The sequence below is a fragment of the Phasianus colchicus genome, chromosome 40, assembly GCF_987193195.1.
Source record: "Phasianus colchicus chromosome 40, bPhaCol1.hap1.1, whole genome shotgun sequence".
NCBI classification, from domain to species: Eukaryota; Metazoa; Chordata; class Aves; order Galliformes; family Phasianidae; genus Phasianus; species Phasianus colchicus.
In genome coordinates, this window is record NC_143475.1 from 655,644 (window position 1) to 676,332 (window position 20,689).

A 20,689-nucleotide genomic window follows, 5' to 3' on the forward strand; every position below is an offset into this window, starting at 1 on the left:
ACATGTTCTAGGTCCCTCAACACGTTCTAGGTCCCCCAAGATATCTTAGGTCCCCTAACACGTTCTACACCCCCCAACACGTTCTAGATCCTCCAACACATTCTAGGTCCCCCATCATGTTCTTGGTCCTCCAACACGCTCTAGGTCCTCCAACACATTCTAAGTCATCTGTTCTAGGTCCCCCAACACGTTCTAGGTCCCCCATCACGTTCAAGGTCCCCCAACACGTTCTAGGTCCTCCAACACGCTCTAGGTCCCTCAACACGTTCTAAGTCATCTGTTTTAGGTCCCCCAACACGTTATAGGTCCCCCAACACATTCCAGGTCCTTCTCTGCCTCCCCCCAGAACCCACAGATCCCCCCTCCACCCTCCCTATGACGACCCCGCGTCCCACCTGGGCCTTGAGGGCCAGGACCTGCTCGGCCAGCTCGTCCTTCTCCTCGCGCAGCAGTTTGTGGATCTGGTTGGCTTTGATGCGCTCCGACATCAGCTTGAAGTTGGCGTCGTCCTTCTCCCGCAGCTGCTGCAGCAGCCTCAGGTTCTGCTCCTGCATGTCCTCGAAGGCTTGACCTGTCACGTCCATCTCCGACAGCAGGGCCTCTTCCTCCTGCCGAGGGGGAAGAGGAGGCCATTGGGACAAGATGGTCGCCACAGCAAGATGGCTGCCGGGATAAGATGGCTGCTGGGACAAGATGGTCAGCAGGACAAGATGGCATCCAGGAAAAGATGGCTACTGGGACAAGATGGCCACCAGGACAAGATGGCTACTGGGACAAGATGGCGGACAGGACAAGATGGCATCCAGGAAAACATGGCTGACAGGACAAGACGGCCACCAGGACAAGATGGCTGCTGAGACAAGATGGCCACCATGACAAGACGGCAGCCATGACAAGACAGCCGCCATGACAAGATGGCAGCCTCCACCCCCCCGCAGCCCCTCAGCGCTTGCCTCAGCCACCCCCCCGTTCCCGTACCCCCATTAATCACCCTGCTAATTAACGCCTAATTAAGTGCCCACCTGCTTGGTGGCCTGCCGCCCCTCAGCCACCCCCCATTCCATTACCCCCCCCTGGGGGCCGCCATGACAAAATGGCCACCATGACAAAATGGCCGCCATCACAAGACAGCCGCCATGACAAGATGGCCGCCATCACCAGATGGCTGCCATCACCAGATGGCCGCCATCACAAGACAGCCGCCATCACAAGACAGCCGCCATGACAAGATGGCAGCCTCCACCTCCCTTCAGCCCCTCAGTGCTCTCCTCAGCCACCCCCCCCCCCCCGTTCCCTTACCCCCATTAATCACCCCTTAATTAACGCCTAATTAATTGCCCACCTGCTTGGTGGCCTGCAGCCCCTCAGCCACCCCCCATTCCATTACCCCTCCCTGGGGGCCGCCATGACAAAATGGCCACAATGACAAAATGGCCACCATCACAAGGCGGCCGCCATCACAAGATGGCTGCCATCACAAGACAGCCGCCATCACAAGATGGCAGCCTCCACCTCACTTCAGCCCCTCAGTGCTCTCCTCAGCCACCCCCACCCCCCCCCCGTTCCCTTACCCCCATTAATCACCCCGCTAATTAACGCCTAATTAAGTGCCCACCTGCTTGGTGGCCTGCAGCCCCTCAGCCACCCCCCATTCCATTACCCCCCCCGGGGGCCGCCATGACAAAATGGCCGCCATGACAAAACGGCTGCCATCACAAGATGGCCGCCATCACAAGACAGCCGCCATGACAAGATGGCTGCCATCACCAGATGGCCGCCATGACAAGATGGCAGCCATCAGAAGAGCCTCCCCCGGAGCCCCTCAGTGCTCCCCTCAGCCACACACCCCCCCCCGTTCCCATACCCCCATTAATCACCCCGCTAATTAACGCCTAATTAACCGCCCACCTGTTTGGTGGCCTGCAGCCCCTCAGCCACCCCCCATTCCATTACCCCTCCCTGGGGGCCGCCATGACAAAATGGCCACCATGACAAAATGGCCACCATCACAAGGCGGCCGCCATGACAAGATGGCAGCCTCCACCTCCCTTCAGCCCCTCAGTGCTCTCCTCAGCCACCCCCCCCCCCCCCCGTTCCCTTACCCCCATTAATCACCCCTTAATTAACACCTAACTAATTGCCCACCTGCTTGGTGGCCTGCAGCCCCTCAGCCACCCCCCATTCCATTACCCCCCCTGGGGGCCGCCATGACAAAATGGCCACCATGACAAAATGGCCGCCATCACAAGGCGGCCGCCATGACAAGATGGCCGCCATCACCAGATGGCTGCCATCACCAGATGGCCGCCATCACAAGACGGCCGCCATCACAAGATGGCTGCCATCACAAAATGGCCGCCATCACAAGACGGCCGCCATGACAAGATGGCAGCCTCCACGTCCCCTTCAGCTCCTCAGTGCTCCCCTCAGCCACCCCACCCCCCCCCCCGTTCCCTTACCCCCATTAATCACCCCGCTAATTAACGCCTAATTAATTGCCCACCTGCTTGGTGGCCTGCAGCCTCCTCTGCAGCCCCTCGATGCTCTCCTCAGCCGCTCTCAGCCTCCTCAGCGCCTCCTCGTCCGCCAGCTTTTTGCTCTCCTTCCTCTCCCTCTCCTCCAATTCCCTCGCCCGGCACCGCAGCTCCTCGGCCTGCTCGTTAATTGCTTAATTACCCTCATTAATTCCTTAATTATCCTCCTTAATTTGGTTGTAACCCACCCCCCCCCCCTCCACGCCTTCCTTCACGGCCCTCGTTGGGGGCCCTCAGGGATTTACAGCCTTCATCACTTGCTCCTCTGCTTCTGCTCGTTAATTAGCCTCGTTAATTCCTTAATTACCCTCCTTAATTCCTTAATTACCCTCCTTAATTCGTTAATAATCCTCCCCTCCCCTCTCCTTCTTTCCTTTATTGCCCTCAGTGGGAGCCTTCAGGAATTAATAGCCTTCAGCATCCGCTCGTTAATTAGCCTCGTTAATTCCTTCATTACTCTCCTTAGTTGCTTAATTACCCTCATTAATTCCTTCATTAGTCTCCTTAATTCGTTAGTAATCCCTCCTTCCTTCACGGCCCTCATTGGGAGCCCTCAGGAATTAAAAGCCTTCATCACCTGCTTCTCCGCCTGCTCGTTAATTAATTAATAATGAATTAGTTAATAACCGTATTAATTACTGAGTAGCCCTCATTAATTAGTATCTCCCAATAATTAACTCATAACCTCTCCTTAATTCATCAATAATGAATGGATAACCCTCATAAATTAATGTTTCTCATTAATTAACTCATAACCTCTCCCTAATTCATCAATAATGAATGCATAGCCCTCATAAATTAATTAATAAGCCTCAGTAATTTGTAACCCCCGTTAGTTAATTAATCTCTCAATTATTCATTCATATTCTCCTGTTAATTCCTTAATAATAAATTAATTTGTAACGCTACTTAATGAATAATCCTTATTAACTAGTTAATAATCCTGATTAATAAGTAAATCTCACTAAATTAGTGAGCCTTCATAATTAATAACCCCAATTAATTCATACTCCTCAGTAATTCATAACCTGCTCCTCCGCCTGCTCGTTAATTCATTAAAAACTCATTAGTAATTACTAATCCTCATTAATAGCCCTCACTAATTAATTCATCATCGTTAACACTTCTCATTAATTCATACAATAATCAATTCCTCTGCCTCCTCATTAATTAATTAATTAACCTCAGCCATCAGTTAATAAATCATTTTTCTGCTCATTAATGAGCCGTGGTAATTAATCACTATCAGCAACTCCGCCTGCTTGTTAACAAACCTTGGTAATTAATTAATGATCAACGCCTCCACCTGTTTGTTAATTAATTAATAATCAGTAATTAATAATAATCAGCCAAAAAAAAAATTGGGGTGAAATTTGGGAAAATTTGGGGAAATTTTGGGGGAATTTGGGGAAATTTTGGGTGAATTTGGGGAAAATTTGGGGGAATTTGGAGCAAATTTGGGGAAACTTGGAGGAATTTGGGGAGATTTTGGAAAATTTGGAGAAAATTTGGAGGAATTTGGGAAATTTTGGGGGAATTTGGAGCAAATTTGGGGGGAATTTTGAGGAATTTGGGGAAAATTTTGGAAAACTTTTGGAGAATTTGGAGAAAATTTGGGGAAAATCTGGGCAAATTTGGGGGAATTTGAGAAAATTTTTGGAACATTTTTTGAAAATTTTTTGAAAATTTGGGGAATTTGGGGCAAATTTGGGAAAATTTTTGGAGAATTTGGAGAAAATTTGTGGAATTTGGGGAAAATTTGGGCAAATTTGGGAAAATTTGGAGGAATTTGGGGAAAATATAGGGAGTTTGTGGGGAGTTTGGGAAACTGGAAGATTTAAGGAAATTTGGGGGAATTCAGGGGAAATTGTGGAACTTTAAGGGACTGAGGGTATTTCGTAAAATTTGGGGAAATTTGGGGGAATTTGGCAAAAATTAAGGAAAATGAATTTGGGGGAAAATTGAAATTTGGGGAATTTGGGGAAAAATAAAGGCAATTGGGGGAAATTGTGGGAAATTTGAGGAAAATTGGGGAAATGTGGGAAATTGGGGAAATTTGGTAAAAAAAATTGGAAGAAATCAGGAATATTTTGGGAATTTTGGGGGCCATTGGAGAAATTTGGAGAAAACTCGGATAAATTTGGGGGGAAATCGGGAGAAACGGGTAAAAAGGGGGGAAAATTGAGGTAAGTGGGGAAAAATTGAGGGAAATCAGGAATATTTGGGGAATATTGGGGGGAAAATTGGGGTAAATTAGAAATACTTTGAGAATTTTGGGAGACATTGAGGAAATTTGGATAAATTTGGGGGAAAATGGTAGAAAATTTGCGGGAAATAGAGAATATTTGGGGACTTTGGGGGAAAACTGGGGGAATTTGGGAAAAATTGCTGAAAATTGGGGAAAAAATGGGGAAGTTGGGAGAAATTGAATGGAAAATGGGTAAAATTTTTGGAAAATTTGGTGAAAATTGGGGAAATTTTGGAAAAATTGAGGAATGTAATGAAATTTGGGGAATTTTGTGAAAATTCAAGGAATTTTGGGAAAATTTGGGGAAACTTGGAAAAATTTAGGGAAGTTCTGAGGAAATTTATTTGCAATTTGGGGGAAATTAAGGTGAAATTTGGGGAAATGGGGAATTTCCAGGGGAAATTGAAAAAAATTAGGGGGAACTGGGAATATTTGGGGAAATTTGGAGGAAATTTGAGGGAAATTGTGGAAAAAAATGGGAGAAATAGGGAAAAAATTGGGGGAAATTGAGAATATTTGGTGAATTTGGGGGAAAATTGGGAAATTGGAGGAAAATTTGGGAGAAATAGGAAAAATCATTGAGAATTGGGAGAAAATTGAGGAAAATCAGGGAAATTCTGTGGGAAATTTAGAATATTTGGGGAAAAATTGGAAAAATTTGTAGGAAATCAGGAATATTTTGAGAATTTTGGGGAGCATTGGGGAAATCTGGGGAAATTTGGGGGAAAGCTGGGGGAAATTAGGGGAAAAATGGGCAAAAATTGGGGGAAATCAGGAAAATTTGAGGGAAATTGGGAAAATTTGAGGGGAATTGAGGAAAATTTGAGGAAAATTAGGAATATTTGGGGACTTCGTTGAAAAAAAGTGGAAATCTTGTAGAAATTCAACGGGAAATAGGAGAAATCAGCCCCAAATTGCAGAAATTTGGGGGGATTTAAGGGGAAATCCGGGGAAATTGGAGTAAATTCCGCCGAAGCCCGCTCCCTCATTTGCATAAATTTGCATACCTCCGCCTTGCTCTTGCGCTCGGCCGCCATCAGCTGCACTTTGTCCCGCTGCTCCTTGGGGGCAGATTTGTACATATCCAGCAGCAGCTTCATCTCCTTCTGGCTCTCCTGTGCCTTCCTGCGGTAATTAAGCCTCATTTGCATCTCATTTGCATCTCATTTACATCCCATTTGTATCCCAAATCGCGCCCCACGGCCGCTCGACTCACCCCCTGTGAAACCTCCCCTCCCTCTTCCCCCCAACCTCAATCAAGCCCCGCTATGCTCCTCCCCCTCATTATTTTGCATCTCATTTGCATATGAATCGACACCTAGTTCCGATGACCCCAATGATAGTTTGCCACGCCATACGATTCGCATGCCATCAACATCTCATTAGCATCTCATTAGTGCCCCACCTCGGTCATCCTGGAGCGTAAGCACCATCCAGTCTTATTTGCATATCATTTGCATGCTTACTGCATGTAATTCACCTCATATCTGCCCCCCAGACCCCAGAACTGCCCCCCACAACCCAATACTCCCCCATAACTGCCCCCCAGACCCCATAAATGCCCCATAACCACCCCATAACTGCCTCCCAAACCCCATAAATGCCCCATAGCCATCCCATAACTGCCCCCCAGACCCGATAACTGCCTCCCCAGACCCCATAAATGCCCCCCCAGGCCCCTTTAGTGCCCCATAACTGCCCCCCAGACTCCAAAACTGCCCCAGAACCACCCCATAACCGCCCCTCCACACCCCATAAATGCCCCCCCCCAGACCCCATTACTCCCCTATAACTGCCCCAAGACTCCATAAAAGACCCAGAGCCACCCCATAACTGCCTTCCAGACCCCATAAGCAGCCCCCAGATCCTATCAATGCCCCATATCCAACCCCCAGACCCCATAACTGCCCCCTCCAGATCCCATAAAAGACCCATAACCTCCTTATTACTCCCCCCACACCCCATTACTCCCCCATAACTGCCCCCCAGATCCTACAACCACCCCATATCTGCCCCCAAGACTCCAAAACTGCCCCATAGTCACCCCATAACTGCCCCCCAGACCCCATAACCGTCCCCCAGACCCCATAAATGCCCCCCTCAGACCCCATTACTCCCCTATAACTTCCCCCCAGACCCCATAACCGCCCCCCCCAGACCCATAACCTCCGTTACTCCCCCCAGACCCCATTACTCCCCCATAACTGCCCCCCAGATCCTACAACCACCCTATATCCGCCCCCCAGACCCCATAACCGCCCCCCCAGACCCCCCCAAAACTCACTTCAGCTCCCCCCTCAGCTGCTTCAGCACCTCGGAATCCTTTTTCTTGACCTCCTCCGGGGCTCCTTTGGGTCTCTCCCTCCCCCTCTCCCTTTCGGTCCCCCCCCGGGACGACGATGACGATGATGACGACGACGATGACGAAGCCCCCCCAGCCCTGGGATTGCTGGGGGGGGGAGGGTCCTTGGGACGGGATTGAGGAGGGGGTGGGGGCTGAGGGGGGGGAGGGGCCGGGTTGGAGGTAGAGGGGGGGGGATCTTCTTCATCCGGGGGTCTCCGTAGCGGTGGGGCGGCCTCGGGGGGAGCAGAGGTGGTGGTGGTGGTCGTTGGGGGGGGGTCCCGTTTGGGTTCCCCTGTTGAGGTGGGGCCGGGTGGTGGGGCCACGTTTTCTTCTTCTTTAATGGCGGGGGGGGCTGGAGTGACCCCACTTCCTCCTCCTCCTCCTCCTCCTCCTCCGGGTTGGGGATCCTCGGGGGGGGTGGTGGTGGAAGTTGGGGGGGGTGGGGGGGGAGGGGCCGAACTGGGGGGGGGAGGGGCGCCGCTGGGCTGCAGGCGATGCTGGAGGGGGAGGGGAAGAGTCAGTGAAGTCATGCTCCCCCCCCCACACCCCTCCCCATCCTCAGAAATATCCATCCGGTGGGACCCACACAGACCTCCAGGGCATTGCCCTTTTAAGCACCCCCGCTCTGCGTGTCGCTGCCCTTTTTAAGATCTCATTCCCCACGTGGGCCCACCCGAGTGCCAGTGCCCTTTTAAAGCGGCTGACTTCTTAAAAGGGCAACACCAAAACCCCATCACTCACGTGGGCCCACAGACTATTATCGGCGTTACCCCTTTTTTTTTTCCTTTTCTTAAAAGGGCAACATTCTTTCCAAGCCCCCTCACTCCCCCAAGCAATGAACCCAAAGGCGGGCCCTACCATAGCCCTTTTAAATCCTTTACTCCTTTCAGGAAGCCACCAGTCATCTCCTAGAGTTTAGCCCCGCCCCCTCAGCCCCACCTTCATCTCTTAAAGGGGCGATGCCTAATTTTACACTCTCCACCGTTGAGTTTGGTGCCCCACCCTCTTTAACACCACCCACTCAAGCCCCACCCCCTGGGCTCCACCCCGTTTCCTTAAAGGGGCAACACACTCCACCCCCTCAAGCCCACCTATGCAGCCCTGCCCCCCCCAGATCCTTAAAGGGGCAACGGCCACCCATGCTGTTCTCTTCTATCCAATGGAATTTCGAGGTTCTTGCCCCAAGGCCCGCCCTTAAAGCCCCTCCCCCAAACCAGAAGCCCCTCCCCCACAACGGAAACCCCTCCCCCAAACCGTAAGCTCCTCCTGCCATCCCAGAAGCACCTTTCCCCCAAACTAGAAAAAGCCCCTCCCCCCCTTCACTGGAAGCCCCACCCCCCCACACCGAAAGAAGTCCCTCCCCCCGTTCACCGGAAGCCCCTCCCCCCACTCCCTATACCGAAAGCCCCTCCCCCCCAAAGACCGGAAGCCCCACTCCCTATACCAGAAGCCCCAACCCCACACCTGAAGAAGCCCCTCCTCCCTCACTGGAAGCCCCTCCCCCCCTTCACAGGAAGCCCCACCCCCTATACCGGAAGCCCCTCCCCCACTTCCACGGAAGCCCCTTCCCCCCACCGGAAGAAGCCACTCCCCGCTCACTGGAAGCCCCTCCCCTCACCCTAGACTGGAAGCCTCACCCCCTTCACCAGAAGCCCCTCCTCCCCCTTCACCGGAAGCCCCACCCCCCCAGACCGGAAGCCCCATCCCCAAGACCGGAAGACCCTCCCCCTCTACCGGATGCCCCCACCCCCCACCAGAAGCCCCACCCCCTATACCTGAAGCCCCACCCCCCACACCTAAAGAAGCTCCTCCCCCTGTTCACCGGAAGCCTGTCCCCCCACCGCCTTCACCGGAAGCCCCTCCCCCTATTACGGAAGCCCCTCCCCCCAGACCAGAAGCCCCACCCCATATGCCGGAAGCCCCTCCCCCCGGGACCAGAAGCCCCTCCCCCCAGACCGGAAGCCCCTCCCCAGGTTCAATGGAAGCCCCTCCCCCCGGGACCAGAAGCCCCTCCCCCCAGACCGGAAGCCCCTCCCCCCGTTCAATGGAAGCCCCTCCCTCCAGACCAGAAGCCCCACCCCCTATGCCGGAAGCCCCTCCCCCCTGGACCAGAAGCCCCTCTCCCCAGACCGGAAGCCCCTCCCCCTGCTCAACGGAATCCCCTCCCCCTATAAAGGAAGCAACCCCCCCCCAGACCGGAAGCCCCTCCCCCTACACCGACCCCCCCCTCCAAGACTGGAAGCCCCTCCCCTCAGACCGGAAGCCCCACCCCCCAGACCGGAAGTCCCACCTCCTATGCCGGAAGCCCCTCCCCCATGGACCAGCAGCCCCTCCTCCCCAGACCGGAAGCCCCACCCCCTATACCGAAAGCCCCCCCGCCAGACGGGAAGCCCCTACCCCTACACCGAACCCCCCCACCGCAGATTGGAAGCCCCACCCCCCAGACCGAAAGCCCCTCCCCTCAGACCGGAAGCCCCTCCCCCCCCAGACCGGAAGCCCCACCCCCTATACCAGAAGCTGCCCCCCCCCCCCCAAACCTAAAGAAGCCCCCCCCTGCTCCTCACCAGAAGGCCCTCCCCCACACCGGAAGCCCCACACCCCAGACCGGAAGTCCCACCTCCTATGCCGGAAGCCCCTCCCCCGTGGACCAGCAGCCCCTCCTCCCCAGACCGGAAGCCCCACCCCCCAGAACGGAAGCCCCTCCCCTCAGACCGGAACCCCCCCCCCCAGACCGGAAGCCCCTCCCCCCATACCGGAAGCCCCACCCCCCAGACCGGAAGTCCCACCCCCCATACCGGAAGCCGCCCCCCCCCGCCCCCCGGCACCTTTCCGATCTCGGCCTGCACCTCGCGCAGCTTCCTCTTGTAGCGCTGCACGTCGCCCTTCAGCTGGTGGTTGTGGTTCTGCAGGCTGCTGATCAGGTGCCGCATCTCGCGGTTGATGGGGCCTAAAAATGGCGGGCGGGGGGGGGGGGAGGGGCGTCCCATTGAGGACCATCCCAAAACCGCCTTCAGACCCCATTAAATCCCACCCCAGAAACCCGGAACCACCATGAAGCCCCATAAGACCCCACTGATTTCCCACCCCCCAAGACCCGACAACCCCATTAAGACCCCATTAAATCCCACCCCATTGCCCCATAACCACACAGAACCCCATTAAATCCCACCCCAGATCCCAGAACCACCATGAAACCCCATAAGACCCCATTGATTTCCCACCCCACAAGGACCCACAACCCCATTAAGACCCCATTAAATCCCACCCCATCACCCCAGAACCGCCTTCAGACCCCATTAAATCCCACCCCAGAACCACCATGAAACCCCATAAGACACCATTGATGTCCCACCCCACAAGGACCAATAACCCCCTTAAAAACCCAGTAAATCCCACCCCACAACCCCAGAACCCCTTAAGGCCCCATAAGATCCCACCCCATTGCCCCATAACCACACAGAACCCCATAAGATCCCACCCCAGATCCCAGAACCACCATGAAACCCCATAAGACCCCATTGATTTCCCACCCAACAAGACCCCACAACCCCATTAAGACCCCATTAAATCCCACCCCAGACCCCAGAACCACCATGAAACCCCATAAGACCCCATTGATGTCCCACCCCACAAGGACCCATAACCCCATAACCCCATTCAGACCCCATTAAATCCCACCCCATCACCCCATAACCACACAGAACCCCATTAAATCCCACCCCAGAACCCCAGAACCCCAGAACCACCATGAAACCCCGTAAGACCCCACTGATTTCCCACCCCACAAGGACCCATAACCCCCTTAAAAACCCAGTAAATCCCACCCCACAACCCCAGAACCCCTTAAGACCCCATAAGAGCCCACCCCATTGCCCCATAACCACACAGAACCCTCTAAGAGCCCACCCCAGAACCCCAGAACCACTCCAAGACCCCATTAAATCCCTCCCTATAGCCCCATGACACCATAACCCCCTTCAGACCCCATTAAATCCCACCCCATCACCCCATAACCACACAGAACCCCAAAAGATCCCACCCCAGACCCCAGAACCACCATGAAACCCCATAAGACCCCATTGATTTCCCACCCAACAAGACCCCACAACCCCATAAAGACCCCATTAAATCCCACCCCAGACCCCAGAACCACCATGAAACCCATAAGACCCCATTGATGTCCCACCCCACAAGGACCCATAACCCCATAACCCCATTCAGACCCCATTAAATCCCACCCCATCACCCCATAACCACCATGAAACCCCATAAGATCCCACCCCAGATCCCAGAACCACCATGAAACTCCATAAGACCCCATTGATTTCCCACCCCACAAAACCCCACAACCCCATTAAGACCCCATTAAATCCCACCCCATCACCCCATAACCCCCTTCAGACCCCATTAAATCCCACCCCATCACCCCATAACCACACAGAACCCCATTAAATCCCACCCCAGACCCCAGAACCACCATGAAACCCCATAAGATCCCATTGATTTCCCACCCCACAAGGACCCATAACCCCTAACCCCTTCAGACCCCATTAAATCCCACCCCATCACCCCATAACCACACAGAACCCCATAAGATCCCACCCCAGATCCCAGAACCACCATGAAACCCCATAAGACCCCATTGATTTCCCACCCAACAAGACCCCACAACCCCATAAAGACCCCATTAAATCCCACCCCATCACCCCAGAACCGCCTTCAGACCCCATTAAATCCCACCCCAGAACCACCATGAAACCCCATAAGACACCATTGATTTCCCACCCCCCCCCAGGCCCCACAACCCCATAACCCCCTTAAGACCCCATTAAATCCCACCCCAGCCCGCAGAACCCCCCTAAAATCCCATTAATTCCTCACCCCACAGGCCCCAGAACCCCATAAGTACCTCAAGATCCCGTAACCCCACCTTATAGCTCCCCATAGCACTCTATAGCACCCCATACCACCCTACAGAACCCCATAGCACCCCATAACACTTTATAGCATCCCATACAACCTTAAAACACCCCATAGCACACCATAACACCCCATGGCACCCTATAGAACCCCATAACACCCCATACAACCTTATAGCACCCCATAACTCTCCACGGAACCCCATAGCATCCTAGAGCACCCTACAGAACCACCCAGCACCTTGTAGCACCCCATAACACCCCATAACACCCCATGGCACCCTATGGAACCCATAACACCCCATAGCACCTTATAACACCCCATACAACCCCATAAAACTCCACGGCACCTCATAGCACCCTAGGGAACCCGCAGCACCTTATAGCACCCCATAACACCCCATAACACCCCATGGCACCCTATGGAACCCCGTAACACCCCATACAACCTTATAGCACCCCATAGCACCTTATAACACCCCATACAACCTTATAACGACCCACAGAACCTTATAGCACCCTACAGACCCCCCCCCCAGCACCTTGCAGCACCCCATAGCACCCCATAACACCCCATGGCACCCTATGAACCCCGTAACACCCCACAGCACCTTATAACACCCCATACAACCTTATAGCACCCTACAGCACTCTAGGGAACCCCGCAGCACCTTATAACACCCCATGGCACCGTATAGCACCCTACAGACCCCCCCAGCACCTTGCAGCACCCCATAGCACCCCATAACACCCCATGGCACCCTATGGAACCCCATAACACCCCATACAACCTTGTAGCACCCCATAGCACCCCATAACACCCCATGGCACCCTATGGAACCCCATAACACCCCATACAACCTTGTAGCACCCCATAGCACCCCATAACACCCCATGGCACCCTATGGAACCCCATAACACCCCATACAACCTTGTAGCACCCCATAGCACCCCATAACACCCCATACAACCCCATAAAACTCACAGCACCCCATAGCACCCTAGGGAACCCCGCAGCACCTTATAGCACCCCGTAGCACCCCATGGCACACTACAGACCCCCCAGCACCTTGCAGCACCCCATAGCACCCCATAACACCCCATGGCATCCTACAGACCGCCCCAGCACCATCTAGCACCCCATACCACCCCATAACACCCCATGGCACCCTATGGAACCCCATAACACCCCATACAACCTTATAGCACCCCATAGCACCTTATAACACCCCATACAACCTTATAACGCCCCACAGCACCTTATAGCACCCTACAGACCCCCCCCAGCACCTTGTAGCACCCCATAGCACCCCATAACACCCCATGGCACCCTATGGAACCCCGTAACACCCCATAGCACCTTATAACACCCCATACAACCCCATAAAACTCACGGCACCCCATAGCACCCTACGGAACCTCGCAGCATCTTATAGCACCCCATAACACCCCATGGTACCCTACAGACCGCCCCAGCACCTTGCAGCACCCCATAGCACCCCATAACACCCCATGGCACCTTGTAGCACCCCATAACACCCCATACAACCTTACAGCACCCCATAGCACCTTATAACACCCCACAGCACCTTATAACACCCCATAGCACCCCATAACACCCCATGGCACCCTATGGAACCCATAACACCCCATAGCACCTTATAACACCCCATACAACCCCATAACATTCCATGGCACCTCATAGCACCCTACAGCACCCTACGGAACCCTGCAGCACCCTATAACACCCCATAGCACCTTATAGCACCCAATGAAACCCCGCAGCACCTTATAACACCCCATAGCACCCCATAACACCCCATGGCACCCTATGAACCCCATAGCACCCCATACAACCTTATAACGCCCCAAAGCACCTTATAGCACCCTACAGACCCCCCCCCCCCCAGCACCTTGCAGCACCCCGCAGCGCCTCGTCCCCCCCAACCCCACAACCCCTGACCCCACAGAGGCGTTTATGGGGCCGACCCGCCTGCTCGTTGGCCGCCAGGTTCTGCTCGAACTCGATGCGCAGCATCTCGTATTCCTTCCGCACCTGGGCCAGGGTGTCCTCCAGCTGGATCACCTCCGTGCGCAGCCGCTTCTGCACCCCCAGCTCGTCGCTCTGCAACGGGGTCGGAAGGGTTATGGGGTCACTGGGGGCATTGGGGTCATTGGGGTCAATGGGAGGAATGGGGGCATTGGGGTCAATAGGACGAATGGGGGCACTGGGGTCAATGGGGGTAATGGGGTCATTGGGGGCAATGGGATCATTGGGGGGATTGGGAGCAATGGGGGCAATGGGAGCAATGGGGTCAATGGGGTCTTTGGGGTCAATGGGAGCAATGGGAGCAATGGGGTCATTGGGGTCAATGGGACGAATGGAAGCACTGGAGACAATGGCAGCATTGGGGGCAATGGGGTCATTGGGGTCATTGGGGGCAATGGAAGGAATGGGGTCAATGGGGTCATTGGGGTCAATGAGGTCATTGGAGTCAATGGCGGCAATGGGGTCATTGGGGGTAATGGGGTGATTGGAGTCAATGGGAGGAATGGGGGCACTGGGGTCAATGGCGGCAATGGGGGCAATGGGGTCATTGGGGGCAATGGTGGCAATGGGGTCATTGGGGGTAATGGGAGGAATGGGGTCATTGGGGTCAGTGGCGGCAATGGGGTCAATGGCGGCAATGGAGGGAATGGGGTCATTGGGGTCAATGGGAGCAATGGGGTCATTGGGGGCAATGGGATGAATGGGGGCACTGGGGTCAATGGCGGCAATGGGGGCATTGGGGTCAATGGGGTCATTGGGGTCAATGGGAGGAATGGGGTCAATGGGGTCATTGGGGGTAATGGGTTCATTGGGGGGATTGGGATCAATGGGGGCAATGGGAGCAATGGGATCAATGGGGTCTTTGGGGTCAATGGGGTCAATGGAGTCAATGGGGTCTTTGGGGACACCTCCGTGCGCAGCCGCTTCTGCACCCCCAGCTCGTCGCTCTGCAACGGGGTCGGAAGGGTTATGGGGTCAGAGGGGGCAATGGGGTCATTGGGAGTAATGGGGTGATTGGGGGCAATGGGGTCGTTTTGGTCAATGGGAGGAATGGGGTCATTGGGGTCAATGGGGGTAATGGGGGCATTGGGGTCAATGGCGGCAATGGGGGGAATGGGGTCATTGGGGTCAATGGAAGGAATGGAATCAATGGGGTCATTGGGGGTAATGGGGGCATTGGGGTCAATGGAAGGAATGGAATCAATGGGGTCATTGGGGTCAATGGGAGCAATGGGGTCATTGGGGGCAATGGGGGCAATGGGGTCATTGGAGTCAATGGGGGGAATGGGGTCAATGGCGGCAATGGAGGGAATGGGGTCATTGGGGGCAATGGGAGGAATGGGGGCATTGGGGTCAATCGGAGCAATGGGGTCACTGGGGTCAATGGGACGAATGGGGGCACTGGGGTCAATGGGGGTAATGGGGTCATTGGGGTCAATGGGAGGAATGGGGGCATTGGGGTCAATGGGGTCTTTGGGGACACCTCCGTGCGCAGCCACTTCTGCACCCCCAGCTCGTCGCTCTGCAACGGGGTCGGATGGGGTTATGGGGTCACTGGGGGCATTGGGGTCATTGGGGTCATTGGGGGCAATGGAAGGAATGGGGTCAATGGGGTCATTGGGGTCAATGGCGGCAGTGGGGGCAATGGGGGCAATGGGGTCATTGGGGTCATTGGGGGCAATGGGGTCATTGGGGTCAATGGGACGAATGGAAGCACTGGGGACAATGGCGGCATTGGGGCAATGGGGTCATTGGGGTCAATGGCGGCAATGGGAGGAATGGGGGCATTGGGGTCAATGGGAGCAATGGGGTCATTGGGGGCAATGGGGTCAATGGGGACAATGGGGTCATTGGAGTCAATGGGGGGAATGGGGTCAATGGCGGCAATGGAGGGAATGGGGTCATTGGGGTCAATGGGGTCATTGGGGTCAATGGGAGCAATGGGGTCATTGGGGTCAATGGGACGAATGGAAGCACTGGGGACAATGGCGGCATTGGGGCAATGGGGTCATTGGGGTCAATGGCGGCAATGGGGTCATTGGGGGCAATGGGAGCAATGGGGTCATTGGGGGCAATGGGATGAATGGGGGCACTGGGGTCAATGGCGGCAATGGGGGCATTGGGGTCAATGGGGTCATTGCGGGCAATGGAAGGAATGGGGTCAATGGGGTCATTGGGGGTAATGGGGTCATTGGGGGGATTGGGATCAATGGGGGCAATGGGAGCAATGGGATCAATGGGGTCTTTGGGGTCAATGGGGTCAATGGAGTCAATGGGGTCTTTGGGGACACCTCCGTGCGCAGCCGCTTCTGCACCCCCAGCTCGTCGCTCTGCAACGGGGTCGGACGGGTTATGGGGTCAGAGGGGGCAATGGGGTCATTGGGAGTAATGGGGTGATTGGGGGCAATGGGGTCGTTTTGGTCAATGGGAGGAATGGGGGCACTGGGGTCAATGGCGGCAGTGGGGGCAATGGGGTCATTGGGGGCAATGGGAGGAATGGGGTCATTGGGGTCAGTGGCGGCAATGGGGTCAATGGCGGCAATGGGGTCAATGGGGTCTTTGGGGTCAATGGGAGCAATGGGAGCAATGGGGTCATTGGGGTCAATGGGATGAATGGGGGCACTGGGGTCAATGGCGGCAATGGGGGCACTGGGGTCAATGGGAGGAATGGGGGCACTGGGGTCAATGGGACGAATGGGGGCACTGGGGTCATTGGGGGTAATGGAGTCATTGGGGGCAATGGGATCATTGGGGGGATTGGGATCAATGGGGGCAATGGGAGCAATGGGGTCAATGGGGTCTTTGGGGTCAATGGGAGCAATGGGAGCAATGGGGTCATTGGGGTCAATGGGATGAATGGGGGCACTGGGGTCAATGGCGGCAATGAGGGCATTGGGGTCAGTGGTGGCAATGGGGTCATTGGGGGCAATGGAAGGAATGGGGTCAATGGGGTCATTGGGGGCAATGGGGTCATTGGAGTCAATGGCGGCAATGGGGTCATTGGGGGTAATCGGGTCATTGGGGGAAATGGGAGCAATGGGGTCATTGGGGGCAATGGGGTCAATGGGGACAATGGGGTCATTGGGGAAAGTGGGGGGAATGGGGGCACTGGGGTCAATGGCGGCAATGGGGTCAATGGGGGTAATGGGGTCATGGCGGTCAATGGGGTCATTGGGGGCATTGGGGGCAATGGGGTCATTGGGGGTAATGGGAGAAATGGGGTCATTGGGATCATTGGGGCCAATGGGAGCAATGGGGCCATTGGGGTCAATGGGGGCAATGAGTGCGAATGGGATCCATGGGAATAAAGGAGTCAATGGGGACATGTGGGATAGCCGAGGGTCGGCCATCTTGGGTGGACAGGTCGGCCATCTTGGCTGCCCAACAGTCGGCCATCTTGGATAGCCAAGTCGGCCATCTTGGATATCCAAGTCAGCCATCTTGGCTGCCCAACACCCGGCCATCTTGGACACCCATAAGCCAGCCATCTTGGCTGCCCAACACCCGGCCATCTTGGATAGCAAAGTCAGCCATCTTGGAAATCCAAGTCAGCCATCTTGGCTGCCCAACACCCGGCCATCTTGGACACCCATAAGCCAGCCATCTTGGCTGCCCAACACCCGGCCATCTTGGATAGCAAAGTCAGCCATCTTGGATATCCAAGTCAGCCATCTTGGATAGCCAAGTCAGCCATCTTGGCTGCCCAACACCCGGCCATCTTGGACACCCATAAGCCAGCCATCTTGGCTGCCCAACACCCGGCCATCTTGGATAGCGAAGTCAGCCATCTTGGATATCCAAGTCAGCCATCTTGGATAGCGAAGTCAGCCATCTCGGATATCCAAGTCAGCCATCTTGGCTGCCCAACACCCGGCCATCTTGAATAGCAAAGTCAGCCATCTCGGATATCCAAGTCAGCCATCTTGGCTGCCCAACACCCGGCCATCTTGGATAGCCAAGTCAGTCATCGTGGCTGCCCAACAGTCTGCCATCTTGGACACCCATAAGCCAGCCATCTTGGCCGCCCAACACCCGGCCATCTTGGCGCCCCGGCGGCCATCTTTTCCCCCCCACACCTCCATGTGCTCGATGTGACGCAGGTGGCTGTTCTTGGTGGCCAGGAGGAGGGCGCGCGCCTCGTCCAGCTGCGTCTTCACCTGCAGGCTCTCGTGGTACAGCAGCGAGAACTGCGACTGCAGCACTTTGTACTCCAACGTCTCCTTCACCGCCTCCTCCGGCAGCGAGCGCAGAGCCACCTGGCGGAGCGACCCCACACTCAGCCCCTAACGGCCCCACAGTGACCCCAAAGTGCCTCCATACAGACCCCATATCGACCCCACAGTGCCTCCATGGCAACCCCGTAGCGTCCCCGTAGCATCCGCGTAGTGACCCCATATCAGCCCCGTAGTGACCCCATATTGGCCCAATAGTGACCCCATAGCATCTGTATAGTGATCCCATATCAGCCCCATAGTGACCCCATATCGGCCCCGTAGCGACCCCATAACATCCCCATGTAAACCCCATAGTGTCCCCATAGCGACCCCATAGCATCTGTATAGTGATCCCATATCAGCCCCATAGTGATCCCATATCAGCCCCATAGGGACCCCATGGGGACCCCAGAATCCTCAAACCCCATAGGAATCCCATAGAGACCCCATAGAGCTCTCAAAACCTTCAGATCCCATAAGGATCCCATAGAGACCCCATAGAGCTTTCAAAAACTTCAGACCCCATAAGATCCCATAGAGACCCCGTAGAGACCCCAAAGAACCCCACAGAAACCTACAGAGACCCTATAGAGCCCGATAGAGCCCCATAGAGCCCCCATAGAGCCCTCAAAACCTTCAGACCCCATAGAGACCCCATAGCAACCCATAGAGCCCCATAGACACCCTGCAGAGACCCCATGGGGACCCCAAAATCCTCAGACCCCATAGGGATCCCATAGAGACCCCATAGAGCTCTCAAAACCTTCAGACCCCATAGGGGACCTATAGAGACCCCAAAATCTTCTGATTACAGAGACCTCATAGAGACCCCAAAGAACTCCACAGAAACCTATAGAGACCCTATAGAGCCTGATAGAGCCCCATAGAGCCCCCACAGAGCCCTCAAAACCTTCAGACCCCATAAAGTCCCCATAGAGAACCCATAGAGATCCCATAGAGACCCCAAACAACCCTGCAGAAAACTATAGAGACCCTATAGAGCCTGATAGAGCCCCATAGAGCCCCCACAGAGCCCTCAAAACCTTCAGACCCCATAAAGTCCCCATAGAGAACCCATAGAGATCCCATAGAGACCCCAAACAACCCTGCAGAAAACTATAGAGACCCTATAGAGCCTGATAGAGCCCCATAGAGCCCCCACAGAGCCCTCAAAACCTTCAGACCCCATAAAGTCCCCATAGAGAACCCATAGAGATCCCATAGAGACCCCAAACAACCCTGCAGAAAACTATAGAGACCCTATAGAGCATCCGTATAGTGATCCCATACCGGCCCCATAGTGACCCCATAGCATTCCCATAGCGACCCCAAAGGGCCCCCATAGTGACCGCATATCGGCCCCATAGTGCCCCCATGGCAACCCCATAGCATGCCCCCGAGGAAACCCCATAATATCCCCATGGCAACCCCACAGTGACCCCATGAAAAACCCATATCGGCCCCATAGCGACCCCGTATCGACCCCATATCGGCCGTATAGTGTCCCCATATCGGCCCCATAGTGACCTCATATTGACCCCATAGTGATCCCATATCAGCCCCACAGTGACCCCATATCAGCCCCATAGTGTCCCCATATCAACCCCATAGTGATCCCATATCAGCCCCATAGTGACCCCATATCGGCCCCGTAGCAACCCCATATCGGCCCTATAGTGACCCCATATCGGCCCCATAGTGACCCCATAACGGTCCTATAGTGTCCCCATACCGGCCCCATAGTGACCCCATATCGGCCCCACAGTGACCCCATATCAGCCCCATAGTGTCCCCATATCAACCCCATAGTGATCCCATATCAGCCCCATAGTGACCCCATATCGGCCCCATAGTGACCCCATATCAGCCCCATAGTGACCCCATATCGGCCCCGTAGCGACCCCATATCGGCCCCATAGTGACCCCATAACGGTCCTATAGTGTCCCCATACCGGCCCCATAGTGACCCCATATCGGCCCCATAGTGTCCCCATATCAGCCCTATAGTGTCCCCATATCGGCCCCATAGTGACCCCATATCAGCCCCATAGTGTCCCCATGTCAGCCTCATAGTGTCCCCATATCGGCCCTATAGTGTCCCCATAGTGTCCCCATATCGGCCCCACAGTGACCCCATGTCGGCCTCATAGTGTCCCCATATCGGTCCTATAGTGTCCCCATATCGGCCCCATAGTGACCTCATATTGATCCCATAGTGAACCCCTAATCAGCCCCATAGTGACCCCATATTGGCCTCATAGAGACCCCATACCGGCCCCATAGTGACCCCATATTGGCCCCATAGTGACCTCATATTGGCCCCATAGTGTCCCCATATCGGCCCCATAGTGTCCCCATATCGGCCCTATAGTGTCCCCAT

At 55.0% G+C, this 20,689-nt stretch overlaps 2 protein-coding genes across 4 annotated transcripts in view; both read right to left on the bottom strand.

Moving 5' to 3' along the window:
* The window catches only part of RNF40 (ring finger protein 40), a 63,975-nt gene that overhangs the window by 18,802 nt on the left and 24,484 nt on the right, over positions 1 to 20,689 (bottom strand). For 2 of the 3 annotated variants that reach the window (XM_090130423.1, XM_090130422.1), the window contains exons 9-15: positions 18,172 to 18,351; positions 14,035 to 14,170; positions 9,952 to 10,073; positions 7,067 to 7,623; positions 5,790 to 5,907; positions 2,504 to 2,653; positions 396 to 608 (exon numbers count right to left, since the gene is read on the bottom strand). In XM_090130423.1, coding sequence (XP_089986549.1) covers positions 396 to 608; positions 2,504 to 2,653; positions 5,790 to 5,907; positions 7,067 to 7,623; positions 9,952 to 10,073; positions 14,035 to 14,170; positions 18,172 to 18,351 — 1,476 coding nt within the window. The remainder of the gene's footprint in view (positions 1 to 395; positions 609 to 2,503; positions 2,654 to 5,789; positions 5,908 to 7,066; positions 7,624 to 9,951; positions 10,074 to 14,034; positions 14,171 to 18,171; positions 18,352 to 20,689) is intronic. The other variant, XM_090130425.1, reaches the window with a different exon arrangement.
* LOC149913216 (uncharacterized) lies at positions 2,660 to 5,771 on the bottom strand. Its single transcript, XM_090130487.1, has 3 exons — positions 5,701 to 5,771; positions 5,199 to 5,399; positions 2,660 to 5,090 (listed from the first exon to the last, which is right to left on the bottom strand). Exons 1-3 carry the CDS (start codon positions 5,769 to 5,771, stop codon positions 4,412 to 4,414), a joined length of 951 nt encoding a protein of 316 aa, XP_089986613.1. The 3' UTR covers positions 2,660 to 4,411.

Excerpts from the sequence above, each read along its gene's own strand:
- LOC149913216 (XM_090130487.1), bottom strand. The coding sequence starts at position 5,771 with ATGAGGGAGCGGGCTTCGGCGGAATTTACTCCAATTTCCCCGGATTTC. Across the intron at positions 5,400-5,700 it reads TTAAATCCCCCCAAATTTCT|AATTTCCCTGATTTTCCTCA; the intron begins GCAATTTGGGGC and ends AATTTCCCACAG. Across the intron at positions 5,091-5,198 it reads CCAAATATTCCCAGTTCCCC|TTTCCCCAAATTTTCCCAAA; the intron begins CTAATTTTTTTC and ends AATTTTTCCAAG.